The sequence below is a fragment of the Emydura macquarii genome, unplaced genomic scaffold (genome assembly GCF_026122565.2).
Source record: "Emydura macquarii macquarii isolate MOO-44397 ecotype Brisbane River unplaced genomic scaffold, CSIRO-AGI_Emac_v2 contig_3603, whole genome shotgun sequence".
Lineage (NCBI taxonomy): Eukaryota > Metazoa > Chordata > Testudines > Chelidae > Emydura > Emydura macquarii.
The window spans coordinates 7,607,882-7,626,309 of record NW_027133740.1 but is presented as its reverse complement, the minus strand read 5'-3'; the positions used below and the strand labels follow the sequence as shown (position 1 = coordinate 7,626,309).

The window sequence follows — 18,428 nt, the reverse complement described above, 5'->3', positions numbered from 1 at the left end:
CGTGAAAGTAATAAGTAGATTTGCTTTTAAATTTATGACATGAATCGTAATTCACAACTGCTCGCAAAGAAGTAAAATACCATGATAGACAATAATCCCGAGTAGAAGCAATTTTGACATCAGAGTTCAGCATTCCATGTTGGGGACTGATTCACCGAGAATCCTCTGCGGATTACCTGCTCATGCTCTGCACGCCTTCTCTCTTCCTCTCGGCGCATCTGCTCCTCATAATGCCGTCTCTGCTCTCTTTCCTGCTGCTTCCTCATCTCCTTCTCTCTTCTCTGCTGCTGTGGGTTCAAGAAACCCAGGTAAAATACTAAGGTTTTTGCAGACACAAATAAAAAGTGGGCAGAAGTTCTTACAAACTCTACCACACTTAATAGAAACATTCCTGTCCATGCTTTTCAGAAGCAATTTTACATGGTGATGGTATGTAAAGGCCGGATTTTTACAAGTGCCTCCAAAATTGTGTGAGACCTTTTTCCACTACTTTTGTCTATGCAAAAACCAAAGGACTCTGTTATCCTCTCAAATGCATGCATGACTCCCAATGAATTCAAAAGATCTTGTGCACACGCGTGACTGACAGGGTAACTGGGCCCTGAACAAATATTTAAAAAATGACACTGATTGCTGCCAAAATCATGACATTTCAGAGGACGGGAAAAACACAAGGACAGGATGGAGGCAGAAAGTGTGTGACAGAGCAGACTTCTTCTGTACTTTGCCGGCAAGCTATCAGAAGGTAAACATGTCCTTGCTTACATAGCCAGCCAAAACCGTACCGCAGCTAGGATGTTGCTCATATTGGCACGAACAGCTCTGAAGCAAAATGGGGTGCCTGGTGAGCTGTGTGAGAGAAGAAATGCTCTTTCAGCTCACTGCCATTTGACAGAAGGGCTGATGTCTGAGCTCTGAGAGGCTTGAGGGATGGGTTTGGATGCACCACGATCTCTTCTGTATGCTTTGCAGACAACAGCTGCAAATCAGAGGCTGCCTGTGTCTGCAACCACACTAGTCACCAACAAAAGAGTTAGATAAAGGCTGTTTAGTGGTGACAGACATCCACCCACGGTCTTTGTCTAAGCAGTGCTGCATACAAGGCAAACCAGCAGCTTCATCCAACATAGGAACACTGCTCCCACCCAATTTCAAAAGAAAACAAATGTATGGGCCAGATCTTGAGCCATAAGAGGAGTCTTATCGGAGTGAATAGGACTACCCCCTGAGAAGGTAATGCTCGCCTATTATGCTGGCAGGATCAGACCCTTTGCCTGGTCTTTTTTCACCAAGCTATCTTGTTTACTAACAAAAATAAAGTGTTTGGTCAAGTCATCTGAAGATCAAACTGTTTTTCATGTGGAGGATTTGCACATTTGCAACCTCTTTCCTGGAAATCAATATGCTTTTCTAATTACATGCCACTCAGGTCCTACATGCAGCGCATATACAATATCGATCGCAGTTAAGGTGAGATGGGCTTACAACGTGCCCTCTGTGCTCCAGGATAGAAATGAAAAAGTGTAAAATAATTAATTAACAGCGGGCTCAACTGGTTCAGCCACCTCCAAATACAAAGCGGGCTGACTTTCACTTTCGGTTGCACTGTTCAAAATGCATTTCCCAACCTTCCCACCAGTGCCACTGGTTACTTGTTATTTACAATACTTCAGTGTCTTGCTGCTTGGAGCAAAGTGAATCTTGCCATACTTAGACCCCCTGTCAAAATTACAGATACCACCACCACGTACATACACCTTGCTGGGACACCCTTTCAGTCCTGACTCCGAGGGAAGAGTGACCATCTGAAGCAACTGGCCCTGCCTTAATGGGAGTGACTCGTTCAAGTACAGAGCTATGAAGAGTTCACTCAACTTGAGGTGATCTGGCTGGCGTGGAGAGGGGAGGTAACCATGAATTTGAGACCAAGAAAGCGTTAGAGTCAAGGGGCCTGTTTCTCCTCTCCATGATCCTGGTCTCCAGTGTAACTCCACTGACTTTACTAGACTTAATCCCGATTTTCATCTGTGTGAGAAGGTCCAAGAATTCAGGCCCAAGATATCAGAGCTCCTCTGGCAAACAAATAATAAAAAGATGATTGGTACTGGGCTACTTTGCTCAGAGAGGTGTAAAACAAATAGACTAGGCAACACTGCTTTCACTAGGAGTCTCTTAGGGGCAAGACCTATAAGAGAGGGATAGGCTTAGAAACAGGGACTGATACCAATACATACTCCTGTACGTTATCTGCTTGTTTTATAGCCACATGATGCAAAAACATAATTTTCATGAATAGTGTGACAGATTGACCACCAGAGGGCAGTAGCTTGCAACTATCAGATAATAGGGCCCTCCTGGGTCTGTGGGAACTCCTTAGGTACAGTGCAGTAACAAACACAGCTGTAACAAGGTGATAAATACACAAAACCTTTGGAGATTATGTGCATTTTTTCAATCAGACGTTTCTGCCACTTCAGATATAGTTACTCAGTGTCCTGTGGTGGCTAGGTAGGTACAGTCATGTCCTGTACACCTTGGTACATTAGGTAAATCATGTGCCTTCCTTCATTATACAGCTGACTACAATGGCTCCTATGGAGTTGATCTGTTTTGGGAAAATAATGGATGTATTATAAACTGTCACTACACAGTACATTTGCACATGCTGTATTTAAGAATTTTTTTCTCAATGCATCCCATGGTGCAGTACAAAAGAGCTATGCTCATTCAGTCACTCTGCCTTTCACCTTAAGGACACTGGTCTCGTTAGGTAAGTCTGTACTGCAGTCTCAGGTGTGATGCAGCATGGGTAGGCACACCCTTCTGGCTACAGCAGCTACCAATAGCAGTGACGATCCTCTGGAGTGGGTTTCATCATGGTTAGCAATGGGAGTAGATATGCAGGGGGGACAGGGTGAGGTTATACAACTTGCACTGCCACATCTTCACGGCTATTCTAGCTGTGCTGGCGAGATTAAAGCTAGCATGTGTATGCCTCCCCAAGCTGCAATCACACCTGCGACTGTAAACTTGCACTACTAGCGACATGGATGAGAATGGGTATTTGGCAGCATTTTGGAGAAACCTCCCACCATCGTTCAAGTCCCAGGGCAGCCCTAATGATAGCAATGGTGGGAAAGTGAGTGTAGGCCAGCCACTGGCATTTTTACTAGTATTATCTAACCCTGCTGAGAGCAGGAAAATTACATTTTTGTAAAACTAACTACAGCTGTAGAGTTCAGAAAGTAAAAATGTCACAGTGTAAACACTGTCCATGTTTTATTTCATATTTTATGTGTTATTTGATATATTTGTGCCATTTTTTGAATCCATATGACTGTTTATGTTGTGGAAATCTATACTATAAAATACACAGGATGTGCAACATGGCCAAATTAACCCTGTAGCAGCGGCCATAATTTATGAGAGCTCCTAATTTTTGAGTGCTCAATCTGACATCCTAAAATGTCCTTCTGATGGAAGCTCTCTACCAATGGAGGTCATTGTCATTACACGTGCACAGACATACCATATATATCTACACACACACACACACACACACACACACACACACACACTTCCTCATGAAAAAGCTCTGCGTAGAACATGCCATTTGAAAACTAACTGGATATCTGCTAATCTGAACTTCCAAATAACTACTGTGTGCTAAGCTATAATATTGCACGGTTATTTTAATAACACAGCAATAGAATAAAATAAATAATGCCTGGCTCTTCAGACTGATGATGTGAGGAGGCTGAAATACGTTTATGAATCTAGACTGAGAATACCAAACTACTATCATATTGGCAGGAAGACATGCAGTCATTTGTCAGGTCACATTATGACCGACTGCAGCTAACAGCTGAGTGAATTAAAGGCCATTTCACCATAGTTACTATGAATTAGCAGAAGACTCAGTCTCCTGAGGGGCTGGAATTGCTTCCACTTGTGCTCAGCTTCTACAGCCAGCAGACATTTGGGATGACCAGGAAGCATGACTGGGGAGGGAGGGGCGGGAGGTGAAGTCAAGATTCCAGCACTGCATTGGTTTCTCATCTACCCCTGCCTATGCTGCTGCCAATTTCACCTGCTCTGGCTGTGCTGAATTGATGCTGTTGGAATGACTGAAACGGGGGTTCCTCTCACTCAGGGATTCAGAGTTGCAGGAACATGACAGAAAATAGCAGCAAAAGATTAGAAGATGCTTTTTCATTTGTCTCCTTCTCTCCTCCATCTTCTCTTTTTTTCCCTGCCATGTGATAATGCTTTAGACTTCCCTAAGCCCTGGGTCTATTGTATGTGTTTACACTATACAGATCTATTGTTCATACAAGGCAAGACTACCAATTAACTGTGAGTGTATTTATATAGCTTCATAGGTGAAGCTACACACAGCTTTTTGCCAATCCACAATGAGACTATTTATACGGCATTAAAAATGACAGGTTTTAAATATTGATGACGGGAGCCATCTGAAGGCAAAGCCACTATTGGGAAGGTCCTTTGAGGCCTGGCATGAAAAGAAGACTTCAAAAGAGTAACAGTTCACTCTGCTAAACTAGACACACTTGGGAATAGGAAGAATAAGTGAGTCAGACAAGGTTAGAACCATGGCACACGCCGCAGGCTAATTCTGAAAGGCAATAAATGTTCGTAAGAAGCCGCTCTTGGAAAAGTTCAGCTCCCGCTACCAAATGTAAATCTGAGTCACCAAACAGGAAGAAGAGGAATTCCAAGTAACAAATGGAGACAAATATTCTAGGTGGTGGTGTCTGTGATATGCTATCTTTCTAGGCCACCAGTGAAAGAGGAAGCATGCCTGCAACACCATCTATTTAGATGGGTCAAGCATTGGAACACAGATAGATATTTCCCATTGATGCACAGACCAGTTAGGTATTTCCCTTTCTTGTGAATAAGGGTTTCATATGCATTGAATGGGAATAGGAACTTTAGTTTGGGAATATCATGGCTGGCCCAATGGAACCCATTTTCAAAGATGGCCTCCCCACACCAAAAGGCTCAAAGTATAAGCTTTGCAGGTTTTTAAAGACAAAGCAAAGGTAACGGTGAGAGGAAGTTAAGTAAAGGTGACTTAAGTAATGGGGAAAGAATTCTGCATGAATTGCACACACACCTGTCCCAGGCTTTGAACTTTATGAAACTAATAACGCAAAGGATAAAGCACCTCCTGGATGTCTAAGTGCTTGAAAACAATGGCTCTGTTTATACCAAGGGTTTTGATAGTGGTGTAGCTATACAGGTGCAAAATCAGCCTAGATGTGTGGTTGCAGTGTGACTGACCTTGTAAGCAGCAGTGGTGTTGTGTTTCTATATTAGGGGTGTGCACTGATGCATTTACATTAGTGAAAATTCTCCTAACCTATACAAGTCATTGCTCCTGCAAAAGAAAATGGACAAAGCCTTACCTGGTATTAATCTGAGTCGGTGACTGCTAGAGTCTGTATGCACTGTGTGTTTAAGTGTTCCCAGAGCTTGGCACAGATGCTCTTCTGTGCAGTTAGTGTATACCTAGGTAAATAAATAGTGATGCTACAGCATTTTACATCAGCTGAGCATCTGGCCCTGGAACTGCACTGAATGAAAGTTCACCTGTAAACAACAAGACACTCAGATTGGTCTCACATATTCACTGTGAAGATTTGACCTTTATATTTTCTGCCTAGAAGCAGAAAAGAAAGCTTCAACACTGCACAGGAATGTGGCTACGTAAAACACTGGCTAAATGTGTCTGCCCCTTCTATTGAATAGCCTGCATTGAGGAGACATGCCGATGCAACTGAGCCATTAGTTGAAATGGCAGAGGTCTAAGCTTTGGTGCTGAAAGTCCTAGGATCAGTGCCTGCTGACAATCCTAGGAGGGGTTATTAGACAGCTATCTTTTAGTGACTATAGAACAAAAAAAGAGACACAAGGTGTTCAAGCCAGCTAAATAACTCTTTGCCATACGAATATTTTCTTTGATGTTATTCAGCTTTGATATTCTTTTGTCTTCTGCATCTCCTTTTGCGATTAAGTCTGGGACCTGTTTTGGATTCATGTGCCAAACTTTCTGTAGCAATACAAAAAATTGAGGATAATCCTTATTTCTTGAATTCTCTTTTATTTTCAGTCCCTACTCATTCTGTTCCCAGAAAAACAAGACTTTGGACCAAATTCTGCTCTCAGTTACACGGTTCTGACTTCCATTGTCTTGGAAGTTGCAGCTGTGTAACAGAGAACAGAAACTGACACTCTGCTTCAAATACAGTCAACAAATGTGAAAAGTTAAATGGCACCTGTGATCTCCGTGTACACCCCTGTAGGATGGAATCCGGCCAACATAGAATAGCATTTCTGTACCCTGAGGCATCATTTGAACTTTAATTACTTTCCAAGTCAAAAGGCTCTGGCTGTAAGTGTCACTAAATCCTTTTAAAATTTAAAAACATACTAACACAGGTTTCTTTTACTCAAAGGGATGAATCCTTCCATTAAGAAGATCTCATTAAGCCAGTTTCAGGACACACTGTACTGTGTGTGCACGTGCGGTATGAGAAATATGCATATTCAGTCACATTCAAGCTAAGATTCCAAGTAATTTTTTTCAAATACTGTTTTGATGCTAAATAATTAAGGAGGGACAGGACTCATTCCCTCAACCAACATTGGTCAAGTTGTAGATGATGTTAGGAGGTTGTTCCTTTCTGTGACACGGACTACTTTGCTTCCACCCTGCTTATAACCTTTCCATGTCACACATTCCCACGCCCTGCTATGATACATGTCACCCCACTCTTCTCACTGCTATCATTTTCCCATGTACGTCTCCCTGATCAAAAGTGAAGTCAGGTACCCCTGCTAGAATGCAGGTTTGAGGTCATTCAGCTCTGATGTGGCCATTTCTAGAATAATGAGTTCATAATTCTGGGCACCTCAGTGCCAGAAGGAGGTGGACCAAGTCAGAGGGATTATCAAAGAACTACCATAGAAACTGAAGACTAAGGCTGAGATTTTCCAAGCTATCTAATGGATTTGAATATAAATTTCCACTGAAATGAATGTGCATCTAAATTCCCTAGGTGGCTTTGAAAATCTCATCCTAAAAGAATAAAATGTATAGGTTGGTTAATTGATAACCAAAGGTGATATCTCCAAGTGTTTGATGTGTATAAACAGATGGCAGAAGTTCTCAAAGCTCTTGCTGGTGGCCTGTAGAGAGCTGGCTCTCTTCTTTAGTTCCATCAACTGAGATGCATTAAAAAACCACTAACAGTCAAAACTTTCTTGATTTCTCTTTGTCCATGAGAGCACATTTGCTGGCAGAGCCACAGGGAAGTTCTGAGATTGTGAGTGGGAGGACAAGTGTCCATTGTGAGAGTCTCCCTACTGAATTTAGGATCGTCAAAGGAGAGATACATATAAGTGATGGGATGACATCAAGAAAAGGAAACGTTAAAGTTAACTTTTTGGGAGCAACAGATGACTCAGGGGACTGGCAATGACATGCAACCCAATGCACTTGTGATTGCTACCCTCTGGTGGCTGTTTGGTGCTCTCCATCCAGTCCCTGGTGGATAGGTAATCACTCCCACAGCGGGCATTAATTAGCATCCTTGAAAGGCTATAGAGACCAAACTTCACATTCACCCATGACGGTGGTTCCACCAGTCAGGATTGAGGCACACTGATGGGCACTATGGGGAAGTCAGCGCTGATTTTACCTTCTTGTGTGGATACAAGACTTCAGTGCCGTGCTGATGCTGTGATCCCTTTCATGAGCATTAAACTCAAGTGGAAAATTGTAATAGTTGTCAGGGAGAGATGAACCGGGAACCCACCTGCTAAGCTCCCGGCGAGCAACGCAACTTTTTTTTTTCGCTGAGCGCCATTTCACTATTTTTCTGCTACTATGTATTGTTTTAATGTGCATTGCTAATGAGATAGGTGCTAATGGGATATGGCAGGATACACATCCCTTCTGTAAATTATCCCCATTGAGAAGTTGTAGGCACTCATACCAGGGATGGACAGGAAATGTTTGATGATGATCCTAGAAGCTAAAATTAGATTTCAAAAGATGAAACTGAGCAAAAGAAAGTCTAAGCCGAATATCGTGGACAAAAATCCATATTGATGGCATATAACAGGGTGGCTTGCCCCTTTAAGAGCTGGAGCCAACCAACCCTAGTTATTAAAGAGGCCCACTTGAGGAGGGATCAGCTGATTCCCCTACAAAGAATTGCAGGAAACTGCAGAGAGAGCAAGCTCTCAGGGAGACCAGAGTGGAGTGCTGACACTTCTGGGACAGAATAGGCTCCAGCAGAGAAACCTGGGACTTCAGGCAGGAAAGGTCTGGGAGTGGCTGGGTAAGAGGGTAAATAGATGGACTTGAGGACTTTGTTTGTTATGACTGTAAAACCAGAATCTGAGAAGGGCTGTGAAGGGACAAAGTGTTTGTGAATTACTGGAGAACCCCATAATGGGTGAAACTGAGACAGGTGGCTTCTTGCTGGGCCACCCTGAAGGGCTGTCGGATGCCTTATTGCTTGAGCCATTTAAAACTAGAACAGAAACATTGTACAGAATAATCCTGAATTTGCAAAGAGAAGGACAGGCCAACCTAAGAGGTCTTCCTATCCCTCATTTCTACATATGTTCGATGAGATTCTCCATTGCTTTCACAGCTACATCCTCGAAATATGCATAAACAGACAAGAGAGACCAGGTACATGCCACAGTTAGGGAGTGATTTTGTTGCAAGGTTACAGATTCAGTGAATTCCCCCTTCCTCTATATAAAAAGGTTATAAAAGGTCACCCCCACTCTGGGAGTACTGGGGTAATTCTGTGACCCCCTCCTAACTATGTATACCTATATCTAATTTACCTATCAGTGAGAAGAATCACACAGAATGTAGTCTATGGATCATATATCGATTGCCAGAAACACACCTGCCTGCTCTGGATAAAAAGTTAAAACAAACAATGTCTCAGTTAGGAACATAGGAATTTCCAGACTGGAAAAACCAATGGTCCATCTAGCCAGGACCAGCTGCTTTAGAGCAAGATTCATTCAACCCCATAGCAGGCAATTATGGAATAACCTACCCTGGGGAAAGTTTCCAACTAACCCATATTAGTTAGAAGTTGGCCCTGAAGCATGAGGGTTTACTTCCCCTAAAAAACTCTATTTATTTAATTCTTACTATAACAAGTCTCAATTTCTTGCCATCCATATAAATTATAGCCAATAAACATAATAAATGAGACTGCTTTTTCTCTTCTTACTAACACTAAGGGCTTGTCTACATGGAGACAAGGCCTAGGATAGCTATTGCTGAATAGCTGCTCCATATTAGCTCCCCACACTAACTCTTATTCCATTCTGAGAGTGCCTTTGTGTAGTTTAGGGTAATCCATTTCCGAAGTGGATTACCCTAAACTGCACAAGAGTACTCTTATTGCAGAGTAACAGCGTCCACACAGGGAGCTAGTGAGGAATAGCTACGGCACTTTATAGTCACACCCTTGCTGTTTTTGCACTAGCTTTCCCATGAATTCCCCTGATAACTTTACTATTCATTGGAGGTAGCAGTATAAAACTGAAAGAGAGATCCTCATCCATACAAGCAGATCCCAAAGATGGCACTGGGGAAAAAAATGCATGTGCACCTGCAAACCACACATCCTGTGTGCCTAAGTATCTCTTTATACATGCAGTTACCCAGTCCATATGTGCAAATATTTGTGGGAGTGCCCATCACACCCCACACTTCAAAACTTGACCCATAGTGACTTATGAAACAACTGCAGTTGTAAAACCTGAAGACATTGCAAATAGTGAAACCAACAGATGATTTTTGTTTGGCTTAAAATGCCAGCAGCTAGATATTTTCACTGACACATTCTTATTCAGCGACTTGAGAAAACCACCAGTTTCCTAACAAAGGCAATTGCTGCTGCTACTGCTGCTGCGAAAAACACCAACCAAGAGCACAAGATATACTATCAGACAGTATGTTAGCCACTGCTTGACACATGGCTTCTTGCTTCTGCTCTGCTAGAACACATGATCTGGGGCAGAGGGTAGGAGTGTAAAGCCTCAGATGTAAGAGGAAGCCTGGCAAAAAAAAGTTGCTGTTAGAAAAATGCAGCAGTAATTTGAAATAAGAGGATGAGATGAAATGTTGACATCGGCATCATGCTGTTCAATTAGGGCCGCACTTTCTTCTCCTCCACTGCATGGCATGATAAAACAATTAAAGCCTTCTGTCTCAACAACCCCTTCAGCTCAGAATATATTTTTCTTCTCATGTTAAAACCTAAAATTTTAAAGGGACACATCAACTGGAAGGGAGGCAATGAGAGTAGAGCCCAGGGTACTTTTCTAGTCACCTGAAGTTAAGGCATTAGTTTCAAATGCTGGATGCAGTGACATCGATTTGTAATGGAAAGAGAAAAGTGCATGACTTCTCCAGAGCCACAGACAAACTAGAGGCCTGATCTTGCAAGATGTTCAGCACCCTGAAGTCCCACTTTAATGAGTCTCCCACAGGATAGATCCCTGTGGAGTCTCGCCAAAGGATTATAGCTCTACATTCAAACTGTGTTTGGGGAAGAGGAGATGAGAGAAAAAGATTTGTTTCAATTTAAAGGGAACATATTAATACCCTAGCAAGTCAAGTAAGTATTGTATTTATTATAGGATTTCAGCTAATCTGGTTGTCTGCTTTTATTCTGCTGTTGTTCCATTTCTCTATTGCTTGCAGCCATATGCATTTACACAAAGGCAAAACCAGCTTTCCTTAGATAATCACTTACTATAGTGCAAGGGATTTTTTGTGTGTATGCAATCCTATTCCTCTTTTCAAAGGAGCTCTTGACTCATCAACAGTATAGAGATCTCAATTTATCAAGTGCAGAACATCCTGCACACTAACAACATTGCAGAATGACACATCTACCAGACTGGAAAATGCTTAGCTTGTGCTTTACCCTTCTGCTGTTTTCAGCCCTGAAGGAGGCTAACAGAACCACCTTGAAGAAGAACCACTTACTGCTCTTACACGGCACACAATTGGCTGTCTGAAATTCTTTCATGTCTAAGCTTCTAGCCTGAGGTATATTATTCATTGCATAGAAACCTAGCAAATGTAAGGAAATTTAGGTTAAATGCAACAGACACCCTGGCTAGTTCAAATTAATGGGGTGGGTGCCCTGATTGCCCATTTGCTGCAAGTCTTTCTCCCAGCAGTGACCTCTTTTCAAACCAAGTTTAATTGCTCTTAATGTATGGACCCTTAAATGAGACTGTTAGGATGACTCCAGGGGGATGAGACAGACAATGAAGCCATGTCAAAAGGTAGAAACAGGTGAAATCCCTCTACTCTTTCATAGACCATTCCGTAACCCAAGAACAAAGGGGTCACTCAGTGAAGCTAATGGCTGGTCAATTTAAAGCAAAAGGAAATATTTCATACACAGTGTGTAGTCAGCCTGTGAAATTCATTGATAACTCAGAGCCACAGAGTTAATACAACTATAGTTGTATTCTAAATGGGGTGGATCATTTTATGATCCAAAATGTTTGTAGTTAGCATGCTAAGACCAGGGTAATCAAATGTAATGCTTTGGGACAAACTAATCTATGCAGAAGCCAGAAAGGAATTTGCCATGCCCTCTCCATGTACATCATTGCATAACTGGCAAGGGCTGGAATTCAAAACAGGGCTTAAAAGGGACTGAAGTGGTACCGAGGACCTGCGCAGAGAGGAAAAGCGTATTATGAGGGATTTTCAGCTTCCTCTCAAGCATCAGGCACAGACCACTACAAAAGGAAGGATAATGAATTTGATGGACCATGGGTCCAATCTGACATGGTAAACATTGTAGTGTGAGACAGACCTTCGAACAACAAATGCATCTACAACAAAACTTAACCAATGACTAATATTTCTGGGGACTCTTTTCTGTTAGTTATAATGAAGGGTTCATTATAGTGAATGAGACTTACTAATGTCAGAGGAGAGAGCAGTCACTTGGATAGCCTGGTGAAGAGAGTAGAATACGACCAGACCATATATAGAACAGAATGGAGAAGCATTTTGGTTTATCAGTGTTTGTCCAAGCAAGGTTAGACCATATTCCTTTTAAACACGCTGAGATCAGTATCTTAGTTCTGCTACAAAAAATACTATGCATTACAGTGTCATTTAAAAGCCCATTTTATGACCCTGGACAATTACCTCCTCTAGCCTTCGCCTTTGCTCCTTCTGCTCCTCAATCCGTTTTTGCCGCTCTGCCAGCAGTTGCCGCTTGTGTTCTTCATTCTCTCGTTGCTGCTGCTCCAGCTGCTGCCGTCTGAGGGCCTCTGAACGCTCTTTATTTGCTAGCTGAAGCCTCAAGAAATCCCGTCTCAGTGTCGACTCTCCAGGGAGATTTAGGATTGAGCTTCAGAGGGAAGAAGCAGCAGAGGTGTTCTAAACACGTATTTATGCTCCCAACAGAGAAATTCTGCATGTGTATCTATGTTTAACTCCCTTTTGGCTTTGCATTTTGCCATTGAAACTATTTGTATAACATGTGCAGAGGGAAGTGCTGGGAGAGTATCTGGTGAAGGAATGCACAGAATCACAAATGGACTAGGTCAAACAGCTCAAATACTTGCCAGGTGAGATGCAGCAGTTGTTTTGCTGCCACATTTTTTACCTGGTTTCGGGAGACAGCAAGCTTTTTGGTGGATCAGCCTTGAATTTGTGGTATAGCTCACATGAAGAGAATGTAATGAGTCCTCACACTGTTCACAAACTCACTAGTAATTTATGTCCTCAAGTATTTTTTTAAATAAGTCTCTAAACCAGAGTCTATTGAGCCTACAATTTTACCATACCTAAATTCTCACACATGCAGTTTCCCATATATAGGTTCTTGTGAGCATAAACATTTGCATGTGCAAAATTCCTTCACACATATAAATTAGTTAACTAAGCAACGGTGTACTTAGACTTCTAACAATCTGGTTTATTTATGCAAATACACTTGCATATTCAGTTTTATATATATAAGACGTGAAAAACAGCAGGAACAATTTTAGAGTCTGGATCAAATGACTTTATGGAAATGTTCATCTTTACATTTAAAAATTGGGCAGATTAGGGATAGAAATTCATACATGTTAGGAGGTGAGACTGCTGATATGACCTTGACAGCTTCACATTGATGAATATTGAAGCCAATGACTAAGCAGACAAATTACACAGCTGTCCATATACCATCATATGGAAGAGAAAATACAGCTGTGATTATTTTACCCTAAGTTTTTACTTTTTAAGTAAGAAGAGAATAAAATAATCATCATCTGAGAGATCAATGTACGGATGCCCACCAGTGAAGGGAGACCAATATTTCCCTGTGAGGGTAACATGCTATATTGTAAATCGCAAAGAAAATGAGATATCGCTTCTTCTCGGCCTTTTGGCCAAGGTGAGCTATAGCATCAATTTAATATCCAGACATCTATTAGAGGGACTATATTCCACCCTTGCAGGGGATAGACTCAATGATAAAATTGGTCTTTTCCCATCTCTAGCTCATATGATCCTATAATCCTAACCAATTTTGTACACAGTCAGAGAGATACAAGGGCAGATATGAACACCTGATTTTTACCTGGGCTCTCCAGAGTCATTTTCTTCTTCCTCTTCCTCACTTCCACTGTACTCATATTCTGTTTCATCTAGAAATATAATTGAATGTCAGTGCCCTTTACTAGACTCATTTGTTTTGCTGCTGCTGCTTGAAGACCAGAAAGTTGTGGTGTGAGAAAAGAAACCTCTTTTATTTTACCCTGGGAAAATCAGTAATGTTCTCATGGTTTTTTGCTCAAAAAGTCTAAGTGAGGGCCACAAAACCATGGAAATTCAGTTGAAAGCTTAATGCATTCAGCTTTGCCTAAGTATGCAGCAATCACCATGCAGTGCCTGTCTGACGCATGCCATACACTTCTTTGCACAATGCGATTAGTTAAGGATGGAGTTCCAGTTTAAACTCTGAATACAGTGTTCCCGATTCAACACACTATATTGCCTAGGGAGGTTGCGGAATCTCCATCATTGGAGATTTTTAAGAAAAGGTTAGACAAACACCTGCCAGGGATGGTCTAGATAATACTTAGTCCTGCCCTGAGTGCAAGGGGACTAGATTAGAAGACTTCTCGAGGTCCCTTCTAGTCCTACACGTCTATGATTCTATCTATGTCAACAGAGCAGAAAGATGCTGATGTAAAGATAGAAACTGCCAACACCCTTTTGTAAAATAAAAATATAACATTAAACAAAGGACAAGTGTGTAAAGTACAATTTCTGAACCTCATCTCCATGAACACTCTTACAAAAGCTAAGGTGCAGGGCAGAATTCTACAGCAACAAGCCTTTGAACCTGGATTTAAATATTGTTCTGAAGGCAAACTTCCTTTTTCCTAAACATATGCACTTTTCTCTTTCCTATTAATATCCATATTGATATTTCCCAGTCAATGAAGGCATCTACATAAATACCCAATTACAATGCTGTACCACATTCTTCAATTTCTATTGCGCTGTAAGTGAAATGTAGAATCTTTATCGGATGAAAAGAATTATAGCAGAAGAAAAGCTCACATTTATCCAATTACTTTCCATCTCTAGGGTACAACCTTCATTTGCCAGATGAAATATGTTTAATACTTCTCTAGAATGTGGCTCTTATTGTTTTGATTTTACTGAAAAATATATAACCAGGAACTGGAATTTATGCATGAAAAAAATTATATTGCTTAAAAGAAATCAGAGAAATAGTGATGTGTTAATTGGCTGAATTCTACAAAAATTTTGGCCATTGAGATCAAAAATAGAATACAGTACACATTCAAACGTTAGCACTGGCAATACAGTCTTTTAATAAGTTTGTTTATCTATTGAGTCTTCCTTTTATAGGACTTCACTATATTTCTGTATGATTTAAGTCAGTTCACTGAAAATGTATTTGTTTCAATAGGTTATTCCTGTAACAAATATTATGGTAAACTCTTCGGGGCCAGACTTGGTATTTATTTGTACAGCCCATTGCAGAGTTTATGAATATGATTTGTGTTATGTCGTTTAATCAGACATCACATAAGAAAGCATGAATTGGTGGGTTCTGTGTGTGCATGTATGTATGTGTACATACACACCATATTATAAATGCACACACACAAAGTGCTTAGAATCAACATTACAATAGTGCAGGAGAGCCTGCTACTGCTCCTAGTGAAGTGAATGATAAAACTCCCATTGTCTTCAATGGTGCAAGATCAGATGCTAAGTAATCATAGATATTAGATCTGGCCAAGAGCTGGTTTTTGTTCCTGTGAAAAAATTAAAAACAAAAATTCTGTGCATTGAACTTTTTATTCAAGTTACTGGGTTTTCATTGAAAACTAAAATCCTAAGTTTCTCAGTTCTTGTTTTTGAGGAAAACGAGAAAATTGAAAGTAGACATTTCCTGACCCCAAACAAAAATCATTTTTCATCTGAAAAAACATGAATGAATGAAAAACTTGGACCAGCTCTAAGAGTAATGGCTTTTTGGTTTCATTAACATACAGTTCGAGCTGTGATTTAACTGATTTGGTAGATCCCTGCAGCTCCCTTGGTGTGGACTCTATATTCAGAATGTTATATTTTGACTTTAAACGAGTGAGGAATTAATTTAAGCAAAATTGAAATTGGTTACCCTTCGTTCAAAATAAGGGGTGTCTGCACCACAGGGCGGCACCCATTTAAATAAATCAGTTTCTAAATTTAGTATAAAATTGGTGTTCAAACTCTGACCAGCCCCTAAACACAGTATGATCTCAGTATGGCACCATGGCCCAGTCCTTAGTGCCTGGTCTCTTTCTAGGATGTGTTTGTCCCATGTCCAACACAGCAGGGCCTTGGTTTATGATTGGGGTCCCAGGTACTACCACAATATATATGATAAATACTAGCCTATACTGCTTCTCCACTAACCTTTCTCTCCTCGCTTCTTCTTAGTCCTATCAATATGGTCCTTGAGCTGGATGCGAACCTGCCTTTCATTAGGCTGGTCTCGAATAAACGGGTGCTTCATCAGCTGTTCAGTTGTTGGCCTCTGACTGTGATTCTTCACTAGACAGCTCTCAATGAACGATTGGAATTTTTTAGACCTAGCAGAGAAAAAAAAAAGTAACCATATAGAAAAAAATCATATGAATCCAGAATTACGTCCAGTAAAAATGTATGACATTTTCTGGATACTTAAAAGGACCAGCCAACTTGAATTGTGTGTGTGGCAAATGAACATTTAAAAAAAAAATCATTATCAGTGGAATGCGCCCTTTAAACAGCCTTGTCCTGAATTAATTTTTCTGCTCTCCTGTTGATGGGGAGAAGGGTCTCTCGAGCAGGTCTTTAAGCAACACCGCCAAGCATGTCTGCGCACACTTCTCCTCCTCCTTTCCTTTCTGTGCATGCTCCTGCCCACTGCCCCTGAGGGCCACCAACAGGAATTCTAGGGCAAAACAATTCCACCCTGCCCTTTCCACCCGTGGCCATGCCCCTTCCGCCCACTCGCCGCTGCGTCCTCCCCTCCGCATCGCCCGATCCCCCTCCTCTCTTGCACACTCCCCCGTTCCCGCAGGCCACTAGTGACAGAGGAGGGGCTGAGTGGGGAAGGGTGAAGGAGGGATGCAGCAAGCAGCTGCAGGGGGCAAGCGGGGAAGGACAGGAGGGATGCAAGGGGCGAGTGACAGCAGGGGAACGGCTAAGAAGGGACGGGGGATGCAGTGAGTGACGGCGGGGGGGCTGAGAGGGAAGGGGAGGACGTGGCTATGGGGAGGCCAAGCAGGGAAAGGGGGGTGTGGAAGAGAGAAAGGGAGCCAATAAAGGGAGGTTAGCTGGTGGGGAGGGATGCAGCTGAGTAGGGTGGACTGTAGATGGGGGCCATGGGCAGAAGAGGCGGGACAGGGAGCTAGCCTCCTCAAGAGGAAGCTTTCATCCCACCGCCCATGGCTTGGGACCCTTTTAAAATCTCTGGGCCCCTAGGCAATTGCCCCCTTTACCCTGCCCCCGTCGGCAGGCTTGCCACTGCCTCCTCAGTTTCAGCTTTGGAATTGCAGTTACTGGTAACCACCCTCTTGCAGAGCCCAGCATGGGGTGTGCACCAGCAGTGCCACAGCAAAACTGGACTGAGCACCGGGTGCTGTCAAATGCTCCAAATAAACAACATGAAAAGATTCCCCGTTAATGTCTTAAAGTTATAGTAAGTTTAGGGGTAACAACGGTAGGTACCACATTTTCCGGTGTAAAGGTAACTTTCAAGTTGACTGTTCCCCTTTATCCGTGTTTTCTAATTATTTATAACTATCTATTACTGCATTTTTGTATGCAGTCATAGATTTCTGGGGTGAAGTGGGATAAGCTAAGAGATTTACATTTACCCAGTTGATATTAAACAGATTTTTAAACATTTATAGCTTGTACAATCTCCTACTCATTCTTGCTCTTCTTTGCCATTCACTTACTCCCTCCAAGGGCTTGGAGAGTGTGCACTAATCCCATAGGCCATTACATCTTGACTATGGTATGTTTGTGAGATCTACACTGTCAGCAGGTATCCACGCTGCTTCGACCTCCACCCATTCACGGATCAAAATTAATGATGCGCCATTCTCTCTGTGCTGGGTGAAAGTGGGAACGAGGTGGTGTTGACTTAGCCTAGCCCCTCTTCTCCTCCCTGCCTCCCTACAAAGAGTTAAACTAAACCCCAGCCAAAGCAAATCTTAGAAAACAAATTTCTCTTGGCCTTGGATTTTGCATATCAAAAGTTCTGCCTGGAACTAATTTCAGCAAATTATAAACCCAAGAGAATAGGGATTTACAAGAAAAAGTTGTTGACAGACCACTATGGTATATGTTGCTTTAGCAAACTGGAACGTTAATGTAAATTAATGTCAAAAGCCAATAGATATTACAGAATTGCATTGAGCAGTAAAACAATAAGCTTTTAGGGATTTCATTTTTAAACTGTCAGACTAAAAAGTGATTTAACTTTTAAGTACTAATCCATACAAATTGGGATGTGAAAATAAATACACTACTGGCTCCAAAAAATCCCCCATCAGATTTATCAATGAGCAACTCTCTCCTATCCACCCTCCCTCAGAACAAGTTTTTGGTGCATTCCAGAGGGAGCTTTATTCAGTCCAGTTCTTTGCACGCATTCAAGTAGAGAGTGAGGCTCTGAGCTGGCATTTGAGCCCTTCATCTATGCGGAGCCAAATAGCACTGAGGATTTGCCAAGGCAGGTCTAATTGCAGGATCAGGGCCTAGATCATCACTGAGAAATGTGGCCAAAGACTCTACTGTCTGGTACGGTGGACAA

At 41.9% G+C, this 18,428-nt stretch overlaps 1 protein-coding gene across 12 annotated transcripts in view; it reads right to left on the bottom strand.

The window, feature by feature from the left end:
* Nucleotides 1-18,428, bottom strand: part of TNIK (TRAF2 and NCK interacting kinase) — a 279,439-nt gene that overhangs the window by 66,184 nt on the left and 194,827 nt on the right. For 11 of the 12 annotated variants that reach the window (XM_067536582.1, XM_067536587.1, XM_067536590.1 and 8 more), the window contains 4 exons: nt 16,037-16,212; nt 13,674-13,740; nt 12,251-12,455; nt 177-287 (listed from right to left, as the gene is read on the bottom strand). In XM_067536582.1, coding sequence (XP_067392683.1) covers nt 177-287; nt 12,251-12,455; nt 13,674-13,740; nt 16,037-16,212 — 559 coding nt within the window. The remainder of the gene's footprint in view (nt 1-176; nt 288-12,250; nt 12,456-13,673; nt 13,741-16,036; nt 16,213-18,428) is intronic. The other variant, XM_067536579.1, reaches the window with a different exon arrangement.